The sequence below is a fragment of the Phyllobates terribilis genome, unplaced genomic scaffold (genome assembly GCF_046119375.1).
Source record: "Phyllobates terribilis strain yellow unplaced genomic scaffold, ASM4611937v1 Scaffold_7__3_contigs__length_470593459, whole genome shotgun sequence".
Classification (NCBI taxonomy): Eukaryota; Metazoa; Chordata; class Amphibia; order Anura; family Dendrobatidae; genus Phyllobates; species Phyllobates terribilis.
This window is the reverse complement of record NW_027362767.1, coordinates 260,723,988-260,745,903: the sequence shown is the minus strand read 5'-3', so window position 1 is coordinate 260,745,903 and position 21,916 is coordinate 260,723,988. Positions and strand designations below refer to the sequence as shown.

Here is a 21,916-nt window from a genome sequence, read left to right as displayed (position 1 = left end):
CCTATCCTGTGTGATACTGTGTGCTGAGCCGTGTATCTAATCCTATCCTGTGTGATACTGTCTGCTGAGCTGTATCTAATCCTATCCTGTGTGATACTGTCTGCTGAGCTGTGTATCTAATCCTATCCTGTGTGATACTGTCTGCTGAGCTGTATCTAATCCTATCCTGTGTGATACTGTCTGCTGAGCTGTATCTAATCCTATCCTGTGTGATACTGTCTGCTGAGCCGTGTATCTAATCCTACCCTGTGTGATACTGTCTGCTGAGCCAGGTATCTAATCCTATCCTGTGTGATACTGTCTGCTGAGCAGTGTATCTAATCCTATCCTGTGTGATACTGTCTGCTGAGCTGTATCTAATCCTATCCTGTGTGATACTGTCTGCTGAGCCGTGTATCTAATCCTATCCTGTGTGATACTGTCTGCTGAGCTGTGTATCTAATCCTATCCTGTGTGATACTGTCTGCTGAGCCGTGTATCTAATCCTATCCTGTGTGATACTGTCTGCTGAGCTGTGTATCTAATCCTATCCTGTGTGATACTGTCTGCTGAGCCGTGTATCTAATCCTATCCTGTGTGATACTGTCTGCTGAGCCGTGTATCTAATCCTATCCTGTGTGATACAGTCTGCTGAGCTGTATCTAATCCTATCCTGTGTGATACTGTCTGCTGAGCTGTGTATCTAATCCTATCCTGTGTGATACTGTCTGCTGAGCAGTGTATCTAATCCTATCCTGTGTGATACTGTCTGCTGAGCTGTATCTAATCCTATCCTGTGTGATACTGTGTGCTGAGCCGTGTATCTAATCCTATCCTGTGTGATACTGTCTGCTGAGCTGTATCTAATCCTATCCTGTGTGATACTGTCTGCTGAGCTGTGTATCTAATCCTATCCTGTGTGATACTGTCTGCTGAGCAGTGTATCTAATCCTATCCTTTGGGCTACTGTAAGGGGCGTGTCCCAGTGTCAGAACCACGGAGGTTGCTTCCATGACGGACCTTAGAGGGGAAGTCCACACTGCCCTTCCACCGCAGATGCTCAGGAAGGGGGCGTATCTTCCGACAACGGCCGGATGAGAGGCGGGACCTTACAGGCACATACGTATAGTGGGCGTGTCACATGTGTAATCTAGAATAAGGGGGCGGGGTTGTATGTGAGATTCCCCGCCCTCGACACCTGTTTGATGTGATGACGTCAGGAGTAGGGGCGTGGAGTTCGGTGACAGGAGCAGCTCCCGGATCTCGGCTGTAGTCAGTCGGTCGCTGCGGGGCTGCGCGGCGGGTCTATCGCTGCTAACATGGCGGTGAGCGGCACGAAAAGCTGGGCTCGGCTCGACCCGCACTCCCACAAGGTACCGGCATGGAAGCTGGAGGTGCTGGAGAGGAAGCGGGCGAAGATGGCAATGTCCCGGGGGAAGGAGTCGTCTCCGAGCCGCAAGACCCGCTCCCCGTCCCGTGCCGGCAGCCCGGAGCGGCTGGTGCTGCAGGACAGCCTTGGGCCGCTCCATGAGAACCCGTTCATCAAGCAGGAGAAGGAGCGGCGGCGGCACCGGCGGCCCCAGCACTCCCCGGGCAGAGGTAGCTCCCCCATCCGCCACCTGCTGGACATGTACAGCCACGTCCCGGGCATGAGGACCATCCGTGCCGAGAACATCATCATCATCGAGTCCGACCCCGGCTACTTCAGCCAGGCCAGCACCGGCCATGGCGACCCAGTGGAGGAGCTGCTGGCCAAGAGGGGCAGCAAGGTGGCCGAGATCAGAGCCTCCGAAGTGGTCATCTATGAGCCAGAGGTCCCCAAGAAGCAGCCCTCCAAAAAAGTCCAGGGGCCTTCCAAAAAGGACCCCCCAAAAAAAGTCCCGGACTCCCACGGGAAAGTTCAGGAGCCCTCCAAAAAGGAGCCACTAGAGCACATGGAGGTCCTGGAAGAAGCCGGGAGGGTGAGTCGGTTACTGGAGAAGTTTGACCATGGCCAAAGTAGACCGGTGAGGACCAGGAGCCTGGAGAACCTCCTGGAAAGAGACCAGAAGCCCACCATATTGCCAAAACCTCTGATCCTTGAAACCCCCCTGAACCGGTCACCTAAGCGGTCTGGAGAAGTGTCCCCATCATCCGCCTCCTTCTTAGAAGAGGACAGCAAGCGCTTCCCCCTCAACAACCCGTCCTGGCTCCCCTCCAAGGTACCCGTCCCCCACTCTCTACCAGACCCAGACCTGTTTCATAAAAGACCTTCCAGCCCTGTGACTTCGCCGGTGACGGTCGCCCCTTCTTCGCCCCTCTCCATAGCTGACACTCCGCCGTCGCCGATTGTGGCCGCGGTAAGGGTGAAATTCGAAGCGGGGTACACGAATAACAACATTCCTCCATTACCAAAACTGGTCAATGTTACCCAGAAGGTTGGCAATAACACCATCCTGATCAACCCCAAAGCTGTGCCCACTAACAGGACGAAGTTACCTAGCTTGGATGGAGGAGGGACGGAGATGGACTATCCCCCTCTTACCAATGGTCACGTGGACCCCCACATAAAGACGGGTGGTTCTATCAGTATTCAAGATCTTCTGTCCAAGAGCAGACGACCCAAGGGAACCATGGCTCAGAGGGCGCCTGAGGGCAGTGGTCCAGTGCCATCCAGTGATCCCAATAATCAGATGCCCAAAGGCGCCAACACTTGGAGGCCAAAGTCTGAGGTGGACCCACCGAAATCTAGCAGCATCCCTCCCAAATCCAGTGCCACGTACTCTGAGAACACATCAATCAACCACTGTGACCAGGCCTTCGCCAGTGCCAGCACTCCTAGCCAGCGACTCAATGTGTCTGCTTCCACCAGCTCTAATGACTCTTTTGAGATCAGACCCGCGCCCAAGCCGGATCTCAGCAGCATCCCGGATGACGACGTGCAGGCAAAAGCTCTGGCGAATATCCGAATGCAATCCAAAAATTCTTTTGTTTTTATCCCAAAGAAGAGGCAGGCCTCCTCTGTCACCCAACAGGATGGTATGGTCCAGACCAACGACAAGCCAAAAGTAAAAAACGTCGCTCCCACCCCAAACGGCCCAAAACTAGACGTTGCAGACTCTCTGCGGAAAAATGACGTCCGCGTGTCAGCGGCACCCCGAGAAGTCCAGTTGAATGGCAACACCAGTTTAGGTAAGGCTGATGGTCCTGACACCTTGAAAGCATCCAGCGTACCTTCCTTGTCTGATTTCGATTGGAAAAGTGGACTCTTGCCGCCCCGATCGTCCACCGAAGGTCAGTCGTTTACCGATCTAGGGGCAGAGCTTGAATATTTTAGTAGCGTACAGCAAGGGGATGGGGCGATTGTATTGACCGATGTGCCAGTGACAAAAATTCACGAGGACGCAGTGAGACCTGACATACCGGTCACTAACATAGACGATATAGTCCACATCGAGGACAAGGAGGTCAAACCGGCCGTAAAAGTAGAAGAGCCACCCTACAAGCCGCACACGGCCGTGTCCTCCATCCGCAACAGAGGAGGCAACACCTTCACCGTGGTCCCCAAGAGGAAACCGCTCACAGAGCAGGAGGCCTTCCGGACCCCCGTGGATGAAGATGATGATGAGGATGATCCGAGGTCTAAAAGGAAATCTTCAGATGGATCTGAGGCCCCCTACTCTGAGCTGGGAGCGCTGCTGAAAAAACGTTACCCGACCGCGGAGGAGATCCAGGTGATCGGCGGATATCAGTCCCTGTCCAAGTCCTGTCTGTCCAAGATCGGCTCCACCAGGAAAAAGGTAAATGATTGCCAGTTGTCAGGTAACGCTCGGCCAGCGCCAATTATTTACTCGTCTGTGCGATCAATGATTATTAAAGAAAGTCAAATATTGTCCCAGCGCAATCCACGACCCGGCGCTGCCACCTCTCCCCGGCTTCAGCAGGGCTGGATCCAGTCTGTGCTCATTACTCTGATATGTTGGTTTTCTTTATATTTACATCATTAATTCCATACAGACCTCTTATTATTCAGTTGGTTACAATGTTTCTTTTTGATCCTAACTTTTCTTTTAACATTTCATTTTTTTTTCTTTTTCCTTAAAACTTCTACTTGATTTTTATTTTGCTTCTACTTTTTCTTTTATTCTTTTTCACTTTATTTTATAATTATTTTAGTGTTCTCTTTTTTTTATTCTATTTTTCATGTTTATTCAACCTTTTTAGCTCCCCGATAAACTGGCAGACATAAAATATTATTATATCAGGCTGTGTTCACATGTTGTGGCCCACCGATTCCGAAATGATCGCAGTGAATGGATGTGTATTAGACTAGCTACCTTTTCTTGCAGCCATTAAAGGGGTGATTTGGCGCCGTCCAGAGCCACTTGCCTCCGTGTCATAAGTGAGTGATGCCAATGAGATTACAAACGGCACACCTGCTGGAATGCGTGTTTGATTGACAGGTGTCATGCACGTAATATGGCAGGTGTTCATAACGTCACTGGCGACACTCGCTTCTGATTTATCTTGCATGTTTCTTGTGTGTGTTATATATAATTTATATCACACGCACACAGGGGCGTACATCAAAATCAAGGGGCCTAGCAGAAGGTCTAATTGGGCACCCCCCCTCCCACCAAACAAAATAAAATAATTGTGAGTCACAGGAGAGCAGATCTCACAACTTTCCAGCCTGTACATGGTAATTTTCCTCCTGCTAAAGTCCTAGATTCCTCTATCATTGTACCTATACAGTGTGATGCCAACAAAAGTGCCCCCAAAACACAGTATGATACCCCCATGGTGAATTCCTCTACATGCACAGTATAATGATCATATTGTACCCCACCAACTCCCAAGGCAAAGTATGGTGACCCCAAAGTATGATTGCCTAATTGTGACCCTCATACTGACCTCCATGCAGTATAATGGGCTTACATACGTTATAATGATCCGCACTAGCCCTCCAAACAGTAAGATGGCCCCCGCACAAACCTTCATTCACACGGTGTAATTGCTTGCATACAATACAATGGCCACCCACATAGATCTTCAAATATTACATTGGCCCCACATAGCCTTCCATATAGTATAATGCACCCCCCATAGTCCTCCATGGAGTGTGGTGCGTACCCGCCGCGGCCGTCCATGCTTTATTATGGCCACCGACTTAAAAAATAAATACAGTACTCGCATCTCCTCGGTCCACCCGATGCTCCGGTCTCCTGAGCGAGTGGTGTGAAGTGCCGCACATGTAAGCACAGCGGACGCCCTGTAATGACATCATCACACCCGCTGCTCTGACACGTGAGACACCAAGGCAGAATGATGGGGTGGAAGTGTCTGCTGACGCTCCCTCCTCCATCATCCTTGCTCGCACTGACAGGAGGAGGGGGCCCGGTGCCGGCACTGAAGGGAGGAGGCTATGTGGGTGGATGCCCCCTCCCCCCCGGCTCTCGTGGCCTGTCTGCCATCATTGGCGGTCGCTACATTTGTTTTCAGCGCTGATCTTCATTTCATCTCATTGTCTGTGGACCCCGCCTTGACCCGCGAGTTCAGTGGATGATTTCATTTTTATTCTCTTGGAATTATGCTGCAACTTCATCCTTCGATTTAATCATTAACCTTCAACATGTAGCAAAGGTCAAAAAAGTGACAATAAGATGACAAGTTTGTGTCTGCACCTGTAAGTTTCCAATAATCTGCTGTACTCAGGAGCCACCAATGTGCTGGATATTTGGAGACTTGGTTTTAGGACTAACTGGTGATTTGTGGCCTCTGGTGCAGCCGCTGACGGCACAGACACAACCAGTAAACTCCCTCTAATAGTCCGGCACATGAGCTCACTCTGATTTGACGCAGCGTCAGTGATGTGGGATTCAGGTTGTGTTTACTGTCCACGGCTCAGATGCAGCTAGTCACTTATTTCCAGTCTGAAAGCCTGTCATTACTGCATGAGTGTAAGGAGAAATGGAAAGTTACTGCGCCCTCGTACATTGTACGTTTAATGATCCCAGTGAGCACCCTGTAGACAGCTTTACACGTACGAGAGAGGATCCTCCAGAGCTGCAGTCCCTGTGTACATACATTACTGATCCTGAGTTACCTCCTGTATTCTGCTGGTGGAGTCACGGTTTTCATTATATTGTAGTGAGTTCAGCTCTGGAGTATAATACAGGATGTAACTCAGGAGCAGTACAGGATCAGTAATGTAATGCATGTACACAGTGACTGCACCAGCAGAATAGTGAGTGCAGCTCTGGAGTATAATACAGGATCAGTACAGGATAAGTAATGTAATGTATGTACACAGTGACTGCACCAGCAGAATAGTGAGTGCAGCTCTGGAGTATAATACAGGAGGTAACTCAGGATCAGCACAGGATAAGTAATGTAATGTATCTACACAGTGACTGCACCAGCAGAATAGTGAGTGCTGCTCTGGAGTATAATACAGGATGTAACTCAGGATCAGTACAGGATAAGTAATGTAATGTATGTACACAGTGACTGCACCAGCAGAATAGTGAGTGCAGCTCTGGAGTATAATACAGGATGTAACTCAGGATCTGTATGTTCTGTGCTCTTGCATTATAGAATGTTGCCAAATTTGTAATGGGATTTGCGTTTTATCTGCAGTCAGATGTTGACGATGATGACCAGTGAGACCACATAGGTTGATAGTGGCACCAATAGCCATTTTTGGTCCTAGATCACAGGATCTTGTAATCTCGTGGTTGCCCGGCAGCCTCCCTGCCCATAGCTGTGGCATGTGTTGGCATGGCTCTGGCTCTCAGCGTTCAGTACTGGAGGTGGAGGTGCACTGGTGGTCCCGCTGCCCCGGCACTGCATGTTCTGCTCAGTGGTTATTGGTCCCGGCATTGTCCTTCTAATATGGGGGTGGATTCTCTTGTCATCAGTTATACTCTGGATTGCTGGGCAGCTCCTGCAGCGATGGCTGTGCGTGACCTCTATAAGCCTCGTGATGTCACATCAGCAGTATTTTGATCTTACTCAAAGGTAAATGATTAATCTTTCCGGTTGGACAGGTTGGCCGCCTCCACGCTCTCGTAGGGCAGGATGGGCAGTGACAGCTCCATGACCGTCTGGCAGGCATAATTTTGATTTATCTGCATCTTTCGGCGATCGCTCAGGGGAGGCAGTGTGGACCGACCTGCTTGACTTGGTGGAGAATTGCTTACATTGCAATTCCCTATGTAATCGTGAGCCCAGATCGCCCTCTCCCCTTGTCTCCGCTGAGACGCTGGTGACCCCCTGTGTAACGTCCATTTATATGGTACTGGCTGCCGCTTGTAGCCTTCAATATCAATAGAGCGTATTCCATTCACTGACAGCAAGCAACGATCAGAATGGTCAGGAACTGGCCAAAGTATATCTGAAAGCTGCAGAACAAGAGAAACGGAGAATGAGGGCAGTTGTATCCACTGGGTGGAGTAGTCCGTCTCTACAAAGTCCCTGGGCCTGACCTGGCTTGGATCTATTATAACCTGAAACTACAACTGCCAGCATCTATCCTGCAGAGCAGAACATATGCCTGTCAGGACATGCTGGGACTTGTAGTTTCACCACCGCTGTAGACCTGGTGGTGCAGATTTTATTGCAACGTGGAAACGTCGGTGCCCAAAACTGCAACTTGTCATAAATATTTGAACGAGTGGGAAAATGAGCGCCACACCCCGGAGTATAACCACTGTCAGATATTAATAGCCGCTCGCATGAGATAAAGCCTGTGATTGTGTGGGAGCGGCGCAGCGAACCTCAGAGCTGTCATCATACTGCAGCCACTACCGAAACCACAGAGGCCATATACTGAGCTGTGCGGTGGGAAGCTCTTTTCAGGCGGCTCACAGTTTTTTGTTTGTTTTTTTTGTAGTTTTTTTTTTTTTCGGGGCCTTTTTCTTTAATAACCTATATGCAGGTATTTGGGGCTAAAAATCACTTTTGAAATTGGCTGCACTAAACATTTTGCACTGTTTGGCCTTTTGTTTCCCAGCACATTCGGCTTTTTTTGTGGTCTGCGGACATCAGTCACCCGAAAGAAGTCCTGAAAACGACAGATAAGAGTTAGGAGCTCACTGATGGGTTCTCTGCTCACTCTGCAGCCAGCGATAGCCAGTGCACCACACAGGCTGTAGAAGGCAAACAGTGCAAAGTTTTTAATAAAGGCCAATCACAAAAAATACATGTATTTTAAATGAGAGGGAAAAAAGTGGAACATGTTGGGGGGGAATATATATATATATATATATATATATATATATATATATATATATATATATATATATATATATATATATATATATATATATATATATATATATATATATATATATATATATATATATATATATATATATATATATTTATTTAGCCCTCTTTCCGGTCTATCAGACACGTTCTTGCAAGGCTGGACAAACCCTTGTGTTTGTTGGGATCGGCCGACCATCTGATGTGTGCAGCGCCCCCTGACTGTCATATCAGATGATGGCAGTGGAAGGAATGCTCGGCCTTGTTGAGTTTTGATGCTTCTGTTTTCCGGAGATCAGTAGATTACTCCGCGCTTCCCATTCCGGACACATGCGTGCTCATCCAATCCGAGCATGAATGCCTTTTTTTTTTTTTTTTTTGGAGAACTGGGCACCTGCCTCCACAACCGCAGGGATGGGAGCGAGCTTTGATCACTGCTGCTTAACTCCTTAAATATCACTTACCCGGAATCATTCACACCATTTAAATGCAGCCGTGTCACTAAGCCACCCATCCCCCATGACATGATCACTAGGAACCGCTAGGTTGACACGACAGCAAAGGGTGTACTGTGAGGCCCTGTCACCGCCATCTTGGTACTCCAGTGGGCTTCATCAGATACCATGGCTCTTACACTTAAGTATCGCAGTCTGCAGTATGTGATCGCAGGTTCACTGTGCAAATCGCCACGCTTTTCCCCAGTTAGACGAAATTTAGAAAAAAAAAGTGGTGGTTCGCTCTCGCCTCATCCATAACAATCCGATCTAAGAAACTATCCGAAATATCCTATAGGGAAAAAAAAAGCTTTTTTTTTTTTTTTTTTTGCCGCATCTCCCCGGAGGACTGCAAAATGTCGCATGTACCCCAAAATGGTATCTATGATGAGGTCCGTGTGCAAGAAAAAAAACTCTTGACAGCTCCAGCAACATACAATTATTTAATAATTTCAGATAAATGGAACAAACCCAATTTTTTTTTTTTTCCTACAAGTTCAGAATTTTTGTATAAGCCAATAATAAATCCACCCCTCCCTCCCTATAGAATTTTGGCATCGCTGTAGTCGCACTGACCTGGAGAATTATAATTGTCGCCAGGTCTTTACCGCAGAACGATCGCTGTAAGCCAATACCTTTATTAATGGCGGAGCTGTCTTTTTTTTTAATTTATTTTCCACCTTTTTCTCCCACTTTGAAATTTTTTTGTTTTCCATTAATGTCATTCAAAACTGCGACTCATCCTGCAAAAAAAAAAACCTTGTCTACCAGGCAGTGATTGAACAGTGCCTGGGGAAAGGAAAGTGTGTCGCTCCTCTGCAGTGCATGCTGGGAGTTGTAGTGTGCACAATGGCTGCAGGATCTGCACTCCCTACCACCCTTTAATGCTCTCCCCGGTGGCGTCCTCCAGGCTTGGCAGGGATCGGAGAAACCAGATCTGGTGTTGTTGGTGCCTGAAGCACAATATTTTCACTCCAGATAAGAATCTGACCGTGAAAGCGGATCCTGGATCAGGAAGCCCGGTGCATAATGTGCTGCAGAGCGCCAGGCGGCAGGCACGGATGGTGCGGGGTGATAATAGGAAGAAAATGGAGGCGTTGTGTGCCTCGTTATTGAAGTCATCAGCTTCCATTTTTCGCATTACTGTCTCTTTAACCTGGTGGTCGCCCGATGTTTATATCTCTGATCGCCCCTTTAACCCATCGCGCTCCACAGGGCGACATTCTTGGAATTAGCCACTTAGAAAACAAGGCAAAGCTTTTAATCGGCTGGTCTGGAGCGGGGCCGGAGTCCAGCGTGGCTGTAAACGCTTGTGACGCAGCTCCTGGATTATAACTTTTTTTTTTACTGACACATTATAAATCGCAGCGCAGATTACGACGGCTAAATATAGAGACTGTAAAGTCGTTACGGGCGATAATCCTGGAGTTATAGGAAAATAACCACAAGGGGAGTGGGCACAACCGTCCCAGCAGCTCCATGCCCCCCACCTGGGAATGATGATGAGTTCCCCTTTAAATTGTAGTATTTTCAGCACGAGACTGACAGGTGCAGGTCCTATCTCCACAGCTAGGGGGCCTCAGCCCTGCGTCCCTTGTACTGTGGAGGGACCCCAATTCTGGGAACGTGCACCTGCGTCTCAGGAGTTTACGGCACGACTAATCATATGGTAATACCTGCGCCGTCTGTCGGTGAATGAAAACCTGGTGTTTTCTCTGTGCGGTTTGTTACATCTTATCTATGTGGCAATGTGTGCACTGATACACAGGTGATGGGTTTGGTACAATGTATGCGCTGCCGGCTGGCATCCGTTTACTGACGGCAAACAGAGATCTTGACTTGGATTTCTGGCACTGGATGGTGGGGATCAGCTTATTCCTGGAGGAGCTGCGGCCTCTCGTGAATTAGCGGTGACAGGAGGAGCGGCATTTATTGCATCATGAAAGGCGGAGGAGACACACGGCAAATTACTTAATCCTTTTACAATGACTGCAATCCCTCGTCACTAAGGAGACAATTTGGTGAAGGCACTGTGTCATATCCCGGGAGGCTAGCTGCAGGTGCAGGGGCATGTGGTGCTGCACCATGACTTTTTTTATTGGGTAGGATGATGAATTGTTGTAAAATTCTGATCATCTGACGCCTCGAAATGAGGGAATTCCAAATACTCCATTATAGGAAGCGATGGAGAGAGACCTGTTCTGCATCAAACCATGAAGTGTTCATCCTGAGCCTCCTGCTTCACGACTTCTAAATTGAAGACTGGCACAGGAAGGGGAGGTGGGGGCGCACTGTGATATTTTGGCCGTAGATAAATCTCACTTATTAAACCCAGAATCGCAGGCTGAGCCAGTGCTTGTCCCCTTGGTGCGGGGCCCGAGTCTCCCTGGTCTTGGGTACTTGACCTCGTTCTGACATAAGCCCCTTCAGCACCTTCCTTGGGACATAATCTGGATTTTCAGACTGGTTTGCAGCACTCTCCATCCACTTAATAACCAGTAAGCCGCATCTGGGGCACGTGGGGTCGGCCTGACAATGTTCCCGCGCCATAATTAACCTTAATTCTTCTCACGTCGGCACCGATTTGGGTTAATGCCGGGAGAAACTCTGACCTCAAAGTAACCACAGCGGAAAAAGCACAGAAAAGGAGTCCTGTAGCTTCTGGGAAAGCCGGGGGACCAGCGACGCAGCCAGAGGGGACCAGCGTGGCCCCTGTTGCAGCCATATTGGTTGTCGGCCAGCACAGGTCACTGACATACTGAGGGGTCTCAGGCCTTAGATTTGCTTTAGGGTTGTCTGGACCATGCTGTCATGGGGGACGATTGCCTGTCTTTATGGTCACTTTGCCCCCACCTCTGTCTTGGCGTAGTTGCCCGGCATCACGGTCATGGGAACATGGCTCAGCGGAGACATTCCTCTCATTCCTCTGACGTTTCATTAAATAGGTCAGGAGACTCGCAGTGTGGCCAGTGCAGAAGTGATAGAAAAGGGGCACTAAAATCGAATATCAGAGCCCCGTCCCCAACGCTGATGAGCGTGTGTGGGGGATTCCCAGTCCTCTGCTTGTTGGCTGTGACCATCCATTAGTTGCAGAACAGGGAGACACACTTGCTTGCATTGAATGGAAGAAAGAGCTTATTGTGAGGAAGACATGAGGACACTTGTTCTGAGGCCTCCGCTGTCCTAATAACTGTTCTCTGCAAAGCTCAATCATCCAGGGAGGTCATTACTGGGGGTGCCCACAGGGGGCAGCAGTATAGGAAGCTGAGATCAGATGTTGGGAAACAAGTGTGAACTCCTGATCAGTAATGTAATGTATGTACACAGTGACTCCACCAGAAGAATAGTGAGTGCAGCTCTGGAGTATAATACAGGATGTAACTCAGGATAAGTAATGTAATGTATGTACACAGTGACTGCACTAGCAGAATAGTGAGTGCAGCACTGGAGTATAATACAGGATGTAACTCAGGATAAGTAATGTAATGTATGTACACAGTGACTGCACTAGCAGAATAGTGAGTGCAGCACTGGAGTATAATACAGGATGTAACTCAGGATAAGTAATGTAATGTATGTACACAGTGACTGCACTAGCAGAATAGTGAGTGCAGCACTGGAGTTTAATACAGGAGGTAACTCAGGATCAGTACAGGATAAGTAATGTAATGTATGTACACAGTGACTCCACCAGCAGAATAGTGAGTGCAGCTCTGGGGTATAATACAGGATGTAACTCAGGATAAGTAATGTAATGTATGTACACAGTGACTGCACCAGCAGAATGGTGAGTGCAGCTCTGGGGTATAATACAAGATGTTTCCTGAACTTTATGTTGCAGATATTTTTGCTGCAAGTTTTGTTGTAGAACAGAAGTACATACATGATATAACTTGGGTTTATGTCAGTAATATGTTCTCCACCCTAAACCCTGCGGGGGGAGGATTACTTGTCATTCATTATCCATTCTCTTGGGTTATTTTATAGTTTCCCTTATAGCGGCTCTGGATCACATCAGTGATTGACAAGCAATTCCCTAAATGTTGTGACTGGATTCTCAGCTGTCAGTCGTTCCCCATTGCTGCCCGGCTGACACTATAGATGGCAGTCTGTATTGTCAGTGGTGCCATCAGTACGCTGCAGGTCAGCGCAGATCTCCTGTCCTGGACTCTGGGCTGGTTGCTGTGATCTGCACTGACACATTGTAACGAGCTTCAGCTGTGTGAGCATCACCAGGTCTTAGGCTATGTGCGCACGATCAAGATTTGAAGCAGAAATTTCCTGTGCATTTCCGCATCTCCTTGGCAGGAAAAACGCATGTGGAAATTCTGCATGGTTTTGATGCGTGTTTTTGTACATCAATGAATGCTTTTTGGAGCTAAATAAATTAATTTGGCGGGACATTGCTAAACCTTGGATTATCATCATAACTGAGGTGAGTATATTTGGTTAATTTGATTGATTAAAGAATGTCTGTTGTATTTCAAATAAAGTGTTTACTCTGTGTGTATTTTATTTAACATTTTACTTTTACTTTAATACTTTAATTAGGTTTGGTCATGAAAAGGTCTGATTGACACCTTGTCATAACCAAACAAAAGAGCTGGGTGTCAGCTAATCCCATTCACCCGAACCTTATTAGCATTTCTATTCACGTAATTTATGCTGCAGCTGTGGGCTGGTATTTTTAGCCTGGGAAGTTGCCATTTGCAAACATTGTCCCTGGCCATTATTAACAGCTCACAGCTGTTTCATTAGCCGCTACGTCCACCCGATCAGCACTCAGCAGCGCTTTGGACGCAGCATATTTTTGTTGCATCAAAAACGCTGTGTTCTTTGCCGCACTTTTGTTGTCGGTACATGTGAATCCACCACATATAATGACACTTCAATTGGTCAAAATCTGCAGCAGAGACTAACGTGTCCGCTACAGAAATTGACATGCTGCGGGCGAGTTTGGGTACGTGGCCACTGTCAAGAGCCGCTGCAGGTTTGACGCTGCGTGTTTATAGAACGTCAAACCCACAGCGTCCAGATGTTACAGCATAGTGGATGGGATCTTTAGAAATCCCATGTCCACTATGCGTGCATTAGAGGCTGTGGATCACCCGTGGACACTGACATGCAGCGCATCTTTCAGGACCGCAGCATGTCAAATTCTCTTGGGGAGTCACTAGTGTCCAACAGAAATTTGACCACTAGAATGTATTAAATGTGGTAAATCCGCATGGTCTAGTGAACACATGTGGCTTTACCTGCGTTCAACAGAATGCAACGTTTTGTATAATCAACCAGTTGAGGGAAAGCCAACCGCTGGAGGCTGATATTAGTAGCCGGGGAAGGGGCCATTAGCCAGCAATGTTCCCTGGCTATTAATATCAGCCCACAGCTGTTTGTTTAGCCTTTACTGGCTAGATTACAGGGGAACCCCAGAAAAAAATTTATGTAGGGCCCCTCTATAAAATCTAACCAGCAAAGGCTAAACAGACAGCTGCGGGCTGATATTAATAGCCAGGGAAGGGAAGGGGCCATGGATCCTGGCCCCCTCCGCGGCTATTAATATCACCCCTCAGCAGTCCCAGAAATAGCACATCCATAAGATGCACCAAATCTGAAGATTACCCCACTCACCACCGCTACAGGGCAGGGGGAAGAGCGAGGCTAATGGGGTTTGGGTTCACGTCAGCCTAACGTGAAGCCCAGGTTAGTAATGGAGGGCTTCTACAAGACGCCCCCATTGCTAACTGCGTAGTAAAATGGTCGCCACTTTATTCTGGCCGTGTCTTTTATTGAAAAAGCATTTTAATGAAATAAAAAACACATGATTCTACAATTTTTTTTTTTTTTTGTTACCCTCTGTCTCCAAATCCCTCGATCTCCTGAAAAAAAAAAAAAAACGTAAAATAACTAACAAGCAGCCATATCCCTCAGTCCACGATCACCGCCAACGAGTGTTCCACGGCGATCTGGGTCACTTCTACAGTAGTGACATTAGAAATCACTGATGTCACTGCTGTAGAAGCCAGCAATGGCTGTTAGTTTACATGCTGCTGCAGGAGGTCACTGGGGTTGATCAGCTGATCAGCCCCAGTGAGCTAAACACCATGGGAGGATTCTTCAGAATGTTCCCATGGTGAGGTCACGTGACCGATCAGCTGATCGCTCACATCACCGCAGGTCCTGGCAGCTCAGTACACTGCTGGACAGGTGAGTATAAGGTGTGTTTTGTTTTTACTTTAACAGCGGGCATGCCGGCTCTGCTGAGGAGAGATACTGCTCCCCTTAGCAGCTCTACTCTCGCTGTTATCAGCGGGAGCGGTGGTCGAATGAGAGGAGCAGTAGTCCTCCTCTCCCAACCCGGGTACCACCCGCACCGCGTTTCTAGCGCGAATTCGCTCCTATTGGCTTTAATTGAAACGTAGAAAATCCGCAGATATAGAAATTATACCTGCGGTTCAATGCAAGTCAATGGGCTTGAATTCACAGTGGAAACGCCTGAATAATGGTCATGCTACTTTTTTTTTTTTCCGCAATGGTAATCCGGAGCAGAAATTTCCGCATCATGTGCACAGCACATCCAGATTACCATTGCTACAGCTAGCAGACCTATTAACAAGCGTTTTCCCAACGGGAAAACCGCCGCGGAAACGCATCAAAAGCTCTTCGTGTGCACTTAACCTTAGAGCGCTGGATCCATACTGGAATGCTACTTTACAAGCAGTTTCTTAGTTATTTGTTTCTAAGAAATCTGAGAGACAGCTAATATGGCCGCCATTAAAGGGATAGTCAGACTTGCTGTAATGTTCTGCTGCGTTAGTATATGAGCTGGTTGCATGTAGGTGATGCACTGAGGGGCTGACGTGCAGCTGTCGTCCTCGGCGTGAATCCTGCTCTCACTTTCAGTATCTGGCTGCAGTCAGATAATGTGGCACACGCGGGTTTCATTTGCAGACCAACCAGCAATAATTGATAAGCTGGGGTGAAAGGTCACTGTGCCAGACACGGGCCCGTGTGATGTGATTCCTGCTCAATAATTCAGCACATGGAGCCGGGGAGGAGGGGGCACATTCTCCAGGCCCCCCGCCCCGGAAATGCAAACCGCCTGTAGATAAAAGCTGTAACGGGTATATACATACAGGTGACGAGCCCTGATGGCGGCCACCACCGCACCCGTGAGGGTCCGCACCCACAGACCGGACCCTGAAATCTCACATATTGTCCTGAGCCTAATAGGAAACGTCTGATGCGTCGTAACCCGGACTCCATGGGACTTTCTGTCCTAGATCAGCGGATACAGCCGAGAAGCGTTCCTAATCGTGTCCCAAAGTGTGTATGCAGCTCAGCCGTGTATCTAAGCTTATACTGTGTGATGCTGTGTATCCTATCCTGTCCTGCATACTTGCTGTGATGTTTCCCATACTGTTATTAAAGGGCCGCTAATCCAAAAACGAGGATCCTATACAGATGACTTCCCAGTAATCCTGGTCTTCTGGATGTGATTATCGGGGTGAGAAGTTTCTCTCCTGAAGAACAAGTCCCTAGTGGCTGATAACAGAGAACTATAGATTGCATATGACTCGCACAGCTCATGGACAGGATGGAGTTTATGGTCAGTATCCCTTTAAGACGTTGTGGATTGCAGCAGCCGTGTCATGTCGCCCTCACCTGTACCCGATGCATTGTGCTGCGGTGAGTCAGCCATGGAGGAGGCTGCCGTGTGTCTATAGCTCTGTGCCTCCGGCCATTCTCTGGACCTACGTGGCGTCCCGGGTGGAGCGTGCCCACGGGTGACCTATGATGTTGCCAATGTCCTGCAGCGGCTGGTCTCCGGCATTGCTCTCTGTTGTCAGCTTTACTACTACTGTTACTTAGTTCTCAGAAGTTCCTGAAAAGATTGTTCAAGATGTTGATCCAGATTTGACCTGTGGCTTAAAACTGATTGGGCCGCACCCCAAGGAGGTTTACATTACAGGTGCGCCCCTCCAGTAGATTAGATGCCAAGCCGATGTAGTCGGGTGATCGGTCACTGAGACCAGATCCTGTAAGTGACGACCTCCACATACTGCGCCTTTCCCTTGAGTAGATTTTTAACAGGTCACATTGCATACTACTTTACTGCAGTATCAGAAAGGGAGTCAGGAGGGAGGAGCTTCTCAGCCGCCGACCCTTCAAGAGGCTCTTTACTGCCAAGTTGTTAATTTTATATTTTTTTATATTGGATGGGCACGTCAGTCCAGTGCTCCATGTAAAGGAAGAATCCCCTTAGAGGGGCTATTCAGGTGGGCAGTGCCTTGCTGGATTCCCCTCTCTTAGGTTTTGCCCTCTTCCCTGGCGTTACCGGTTGCCGGGTGTATGCGCCTCCCCTACATGATCAGACAGGTTTTACACTGATCCTTTGTGTTGTACACTGTGTCGCCGCTGGCTTGTTCTGGCCACTGTCGTAGCCTGTGGTTATGATGACTGCGGCTGCCGTTACTATGGCTGCATTGTTTGTTGCTATATTGGGAGATGAAAAGTCGCTGCTTTTGGGGAAGTTGTGATCGGAAAGTTCTGCCCTTGGGTTTACTAAACAATCGGCCGTGCCAACCTGATGTACAGCTGACAGGCGGCGGTGTCCTTGTCACATGATCTCTGCCAGGAGGCACTAACCACTCTAGGTGTGTGGATCGTGGTGACCCGGCAGCCCCTCTTCCCATAAGAAATGAACACTTGTCCATATCTGCACTGGAAAGATTGCTGCGAGGGGAGCCAGGAGGCCGAGCAAAGGAAGCCGAGCTTTCAGGTGGTTTTCCGTCAGTGATTGCTCATTTCCTATAGTTAACAATGCAGGACAAGGGGAGGCCGGTGCTGAGCTCTGTGATGTCCTTCTGTTTGGTCCTGGGACCACGAAACTCTATGGACTCACACGATCTTTACATTGGCTAGTGTGTTTTTTTGTTTTTTTTTGGTAGACTGGATGTATCCATGGACAATGACCCAAAATATGTTAGTGCTCCTTGGAGAGTTGTTAACCACTTTCACATTTAAATCATTTACCAACTTTGCTGACAACTATTCTCCTTGACCTCTGCTGTTACTCTACAACTGCTGCTACTCTATCTTCACTGCCGCTGCTCTACCTTGACTGCCACTGCTCTTCCTGTCATTGACCACCATTCTCCTCGACCACCGCTTCTCCTCTCTACCACCACTATTGCTCTACCTTGACCACCATTCTCCTCGACCACTGCTTCTCCTCTCTACCACCGCTATTGCTCTACCTTGACCACCATTCTCCTTGACCGCTGTTGCTTTACCTCGACTGCCGCTCCGCCTGTCCTTGACCACCATTGCTGATCTACCTTGACTGTCACTCCTCCAGGCCTTGACCACAAAAGCTGCTTTCTTCCTCTTGTCTGCCACCACCTCTTTTCTCTCCAGCACTACCACCGCCTTTCTGCTTGCTCTACTATCATTGTCAGGGGAGATTCAGGAGGCATTCACACATATTACTGTTGGCCAATATCAGTGGATCCGGCCATAATTAGCCTAATGTGTATCTTGAGCGACTTTAACCACCTTATCGTTGGCTATGCTTCCCTTTTTTTTTTTTTTGCATGTAAACAACTTTGATAATAGTGGAAGATCACCAATAGTTAAGGGATGTCCAATGGTTGCAGCCAACTAATGTGACTTTTCGCGTCTCACTGGGGTTGAAGGCAGTTGTCCGTTATGTTGTGGAAGCCTCAGTTAACAGTATAAATCACCTCTCATATAGATCCCACCAGGAGAACAATGTAATCTTTGGGGTGTCCATCTTGCAGTAATGTCCTCGCCCAACTGTTCCAAATTTGAAACCTGGTCAGAAGAGGTCTGTAAGAGGATGGTGTTCAAGGCCACCACAATTGTCCCAGCATGTATGATCACTCATGGTAGAATGAAGCTATGGTTGATGGAACCAAACAATCTTGACATTCTTGAGGTCTCGTCAGCCTACGAAGACATTCACAAAAGCAACAAACTGGAGCCAAGCAAAACATCTTCATAAGTGCAAGACTTACCAAAGCAATGAGGTCAGCAGAAGTCAGTGGCTGCTACCTACAGCTGCACGTAGGCTTGCCCCATCATTTGTTCAGACGGGTGTCTGGTAGCAGTCCACTCCCTATTCCCAACACATGCACGCTCGCCATGTTTGGGGGTCTGGAGGAATAGCTAATCATGGAATAGGATGGTGTAGGGCCACCATCGCAGCATGATCCCTATTTCAAGAGCTGCTGAAACTTCTGATTTGTTGAAGATGTTCCCCAAAGGAGAATGCTAATTCTGGGGGTCTTTGAGCTCCGGACCCATTTTTATTGTCTGTGTAAGAACGGTCTACTGAAGCAGGTACCTAAAACCAACAGCCGTTGTCTCACGTTCCTGCCCCTTTAAACAACGTGACGTGGCTAAATGTATGAGTGATGCCTGGAATATGTATGATCAATGATGGCCCTTTCATCCCTAATGTGCTGTGCTCCCAGTAGGCGTAACAGCAGACAAAAGCTGCGTTTCTGTCATTTCGCCTTTCCAAAGGTCAGCCAGGTGTGCAGCTAAACTTAGAACAATGCCCGAGCCGCCCGTGTCTATAAACGCTTCAGAATTGTCATAAAGGGGAAGTTTCTCTCTACTATAGCTGTGTTTTTTGCTATTGCATGTGAATGAAATGCACCCTTTAAATCTTGTCATGTCCATAGCCATGAATTGCTTGCAGTACCATTTTCCACCACTATGTCCTGCATAGGCTCCAATGCAACAGCGCCACCACTTTTCAGAGCCAATTTAGATCTTTGACATCTGATAACTTTTCAATGAAACTTGACCCAAAAATACCATAAAGTTATTCTAGCTGCCGAAAAGAAGCCACTTGCGATGATTGTTTCCAGAAATCATAAGCTACTACTCCTTTTAGGCGCAGTCAGTGATTGTAGCTGGCTGTAATGTGATATTACACCCACTCACTTCATTGTATAACACACAGAGGAGCAGTCTCGTCGGGCTTTCTCCGCTCTGGGTTGGGCGGAGGTTGGGTGTGATCTTTTTTTTTTCGTACCTTGGTATTATTTTATTGTGTAACAGTTCGGTTGCTAGGGAACGAGTGCAACATTGGCTTTCGTGTTACAACATTGTATCTATCGCTCGTGTTTCACCAGAATCTTATTCGGGGTAAGAAAATGGTTATGTGGCCATGGCTGGATTGATAACACAGAGCAAAGGCTTAAATATCCCAAATGTCTGGGAACCTCTAGTTAAAAAATCACCCCCCCCCCCCCCCACCTCCATCCTCCAGTGATCAGCTGATATTGGGGCTTCTTAGTCTATGGGTCACTGTTTTGGGATTCGAGCCTGCTGGTAACTTTGGTGCATCTTGGATTAATTTTCAATCCTTAAGAACTTGCAGTCTATTTGTGTCTGAGCCGCTGCTGGATACAGAGCGTGCCCATGATAATCCACTAATCAGGGCAGATGAACTGTTAATGAGTCTATTAATGACTAAGAGAAGGCAGGAGTAATCTCCCTCCGGATCCTGCCCTATCAAGAAAAGACCACTGGAGATTAGTAGTGATGTGGGGTGAGCCGTCCTCTTCTATTGTTGAGGCTTTGACTAGGATTAATACCCATATATAAAATTAATAGCTTTTTTTTTTTTCTGATACAGAGCTACAAATACTCAGCGTACTCATAGAAGGAAACTATTACATTCTGCAGCCACCACTAGGTGGAGCTCCTTGTATACAGAGATGCATAAGATTCTGTCTGCAGCCACCACTAGGGGGAGCTCCTTGTATACTGTTCAGCGCAATGTGCAAGTTGTATGCACTTGGCTCCCCTTAGTGGTGGCTGCAGGCAAACAGAATTTTAATATTTTACCTGATCTTGTATGAAGGGGATTTAGAAAGGTTTAAAACAGAGCTTTGCTATATTCTAATCTAAGTGCTGGCTCCAGTTTAGCTGTTTTTATTTTTTTTTTTATAGAAATTTGAAGTCTGAACCTATATTCCTCTATACTTTACACTGAAACTAACTTTAAATCCTGCATTTTAAGGGGCTTTCCACTACTAGGACAACCCCATCTCATTCCTCATGTTTGGCCCCATTCATATAAAAACACTTCTACTCCCCTTCTGTGTGGGCTCTGTTCCAGTGGTGTCCGAACTCTCGTACAATTCTTGTGTCACGTCTTCGGAAAAATCGAACATCAAGAGGAAGTGAGAGCGGCCCTGACTTTTTCAGCTGATGTTCGATAAGTCTGAAGGTGGGGACAGTGACGCCAACGCTGATTGGGCGCAGGGCTCGTGTGATGCAAGAACCGCTGGAACAGCGCCGACACCGCTGGAACAGCGCCGACACTTGAGGGGAGTATGTGTTTTTATATGAACGGGGCCAAACATGAGGAATGAGATGGTTTTGTCCTAGTAGTGGACAGCCCCTTTCAGTATACAAACCTGCTTGGCTTTTCTGCTCTCTAGATGCAGACAACCAGTCCCTCACCAGCCGTTCTCTGCTGAGTTGTCACCTGCTTCCCTAAACACATCTCTTTGTGGCTCCCCAATGCATGATCCTCTGTAATCAATAGGAAGTTGTATTCATTGTAGAATGAGCAGTCTGCACCACCGAAGCTGGTGGGCCCCACAACACAGGCATGTAAATCTCAGTCATGCTTTTTTTTCTCATGGGCTCTGTGGCTGCCTGATAACACTGTGCAAAGAAAGGACCTGGCCTGTAGATTATCTGCTGTGTACAGTACCAGGAACAGCCCTGCTCCTTGTAGATAGGTGCAGTCACTGAGCCAACTCTAATTAGTATGGACATTGGAGGCTGCCGTAACTTATTACCGGCATTTATATCCGTATATACTGAGGTATACTAGTGGGAATATAATACTGCCCCTATATACAAGAATATAACTACTATAATACTGCCCCTATGTACAAGAATATAACTACTATAATACTGCCCCCTATGTACAAGAATATAACTACTATAACACTGCCCCCTATGTACAAGAATATAACTACTATAATACTGCCCCCTATGTACAAGCATATAACTACTATAATACTGTCTCCTATGTACAAGAATACAACCACTATAAGGCTATATTCACATGTTGCTTTTTTCTGCAGCTAAAACCTGCTGTCTTGGCTGTAAAAAAACAAAACAACAAAAAAACCTGCAGA

At 47.5% G+C, this 21,916-nt stretch overlaps 1 protein-coding gene across 1 annotated transcript in view; it reads left to right on the top strand.

The window, feature by feature from the left end:
* The first annotated feature begins 1,200 nt into the window (after positions 1–1,200).
* Positions 1,201–21,916, top strand: part of TPRN (taperin) — a 28,488-nt gene continuing 7,772 nt past the window's right edge. The window contains exon 1 of the mRNA XM_073640522.1: positions 1,201–3,758. Within this exon, the coding sequence (XP_073496623.1) occupies positions 1,299–3,758 (2,460 nt within the window). The 5' untranslated portion in view covers positions 1,201–1,298. The remainder of the gene's footprint in view (positions 3,759–21,916) is intronic.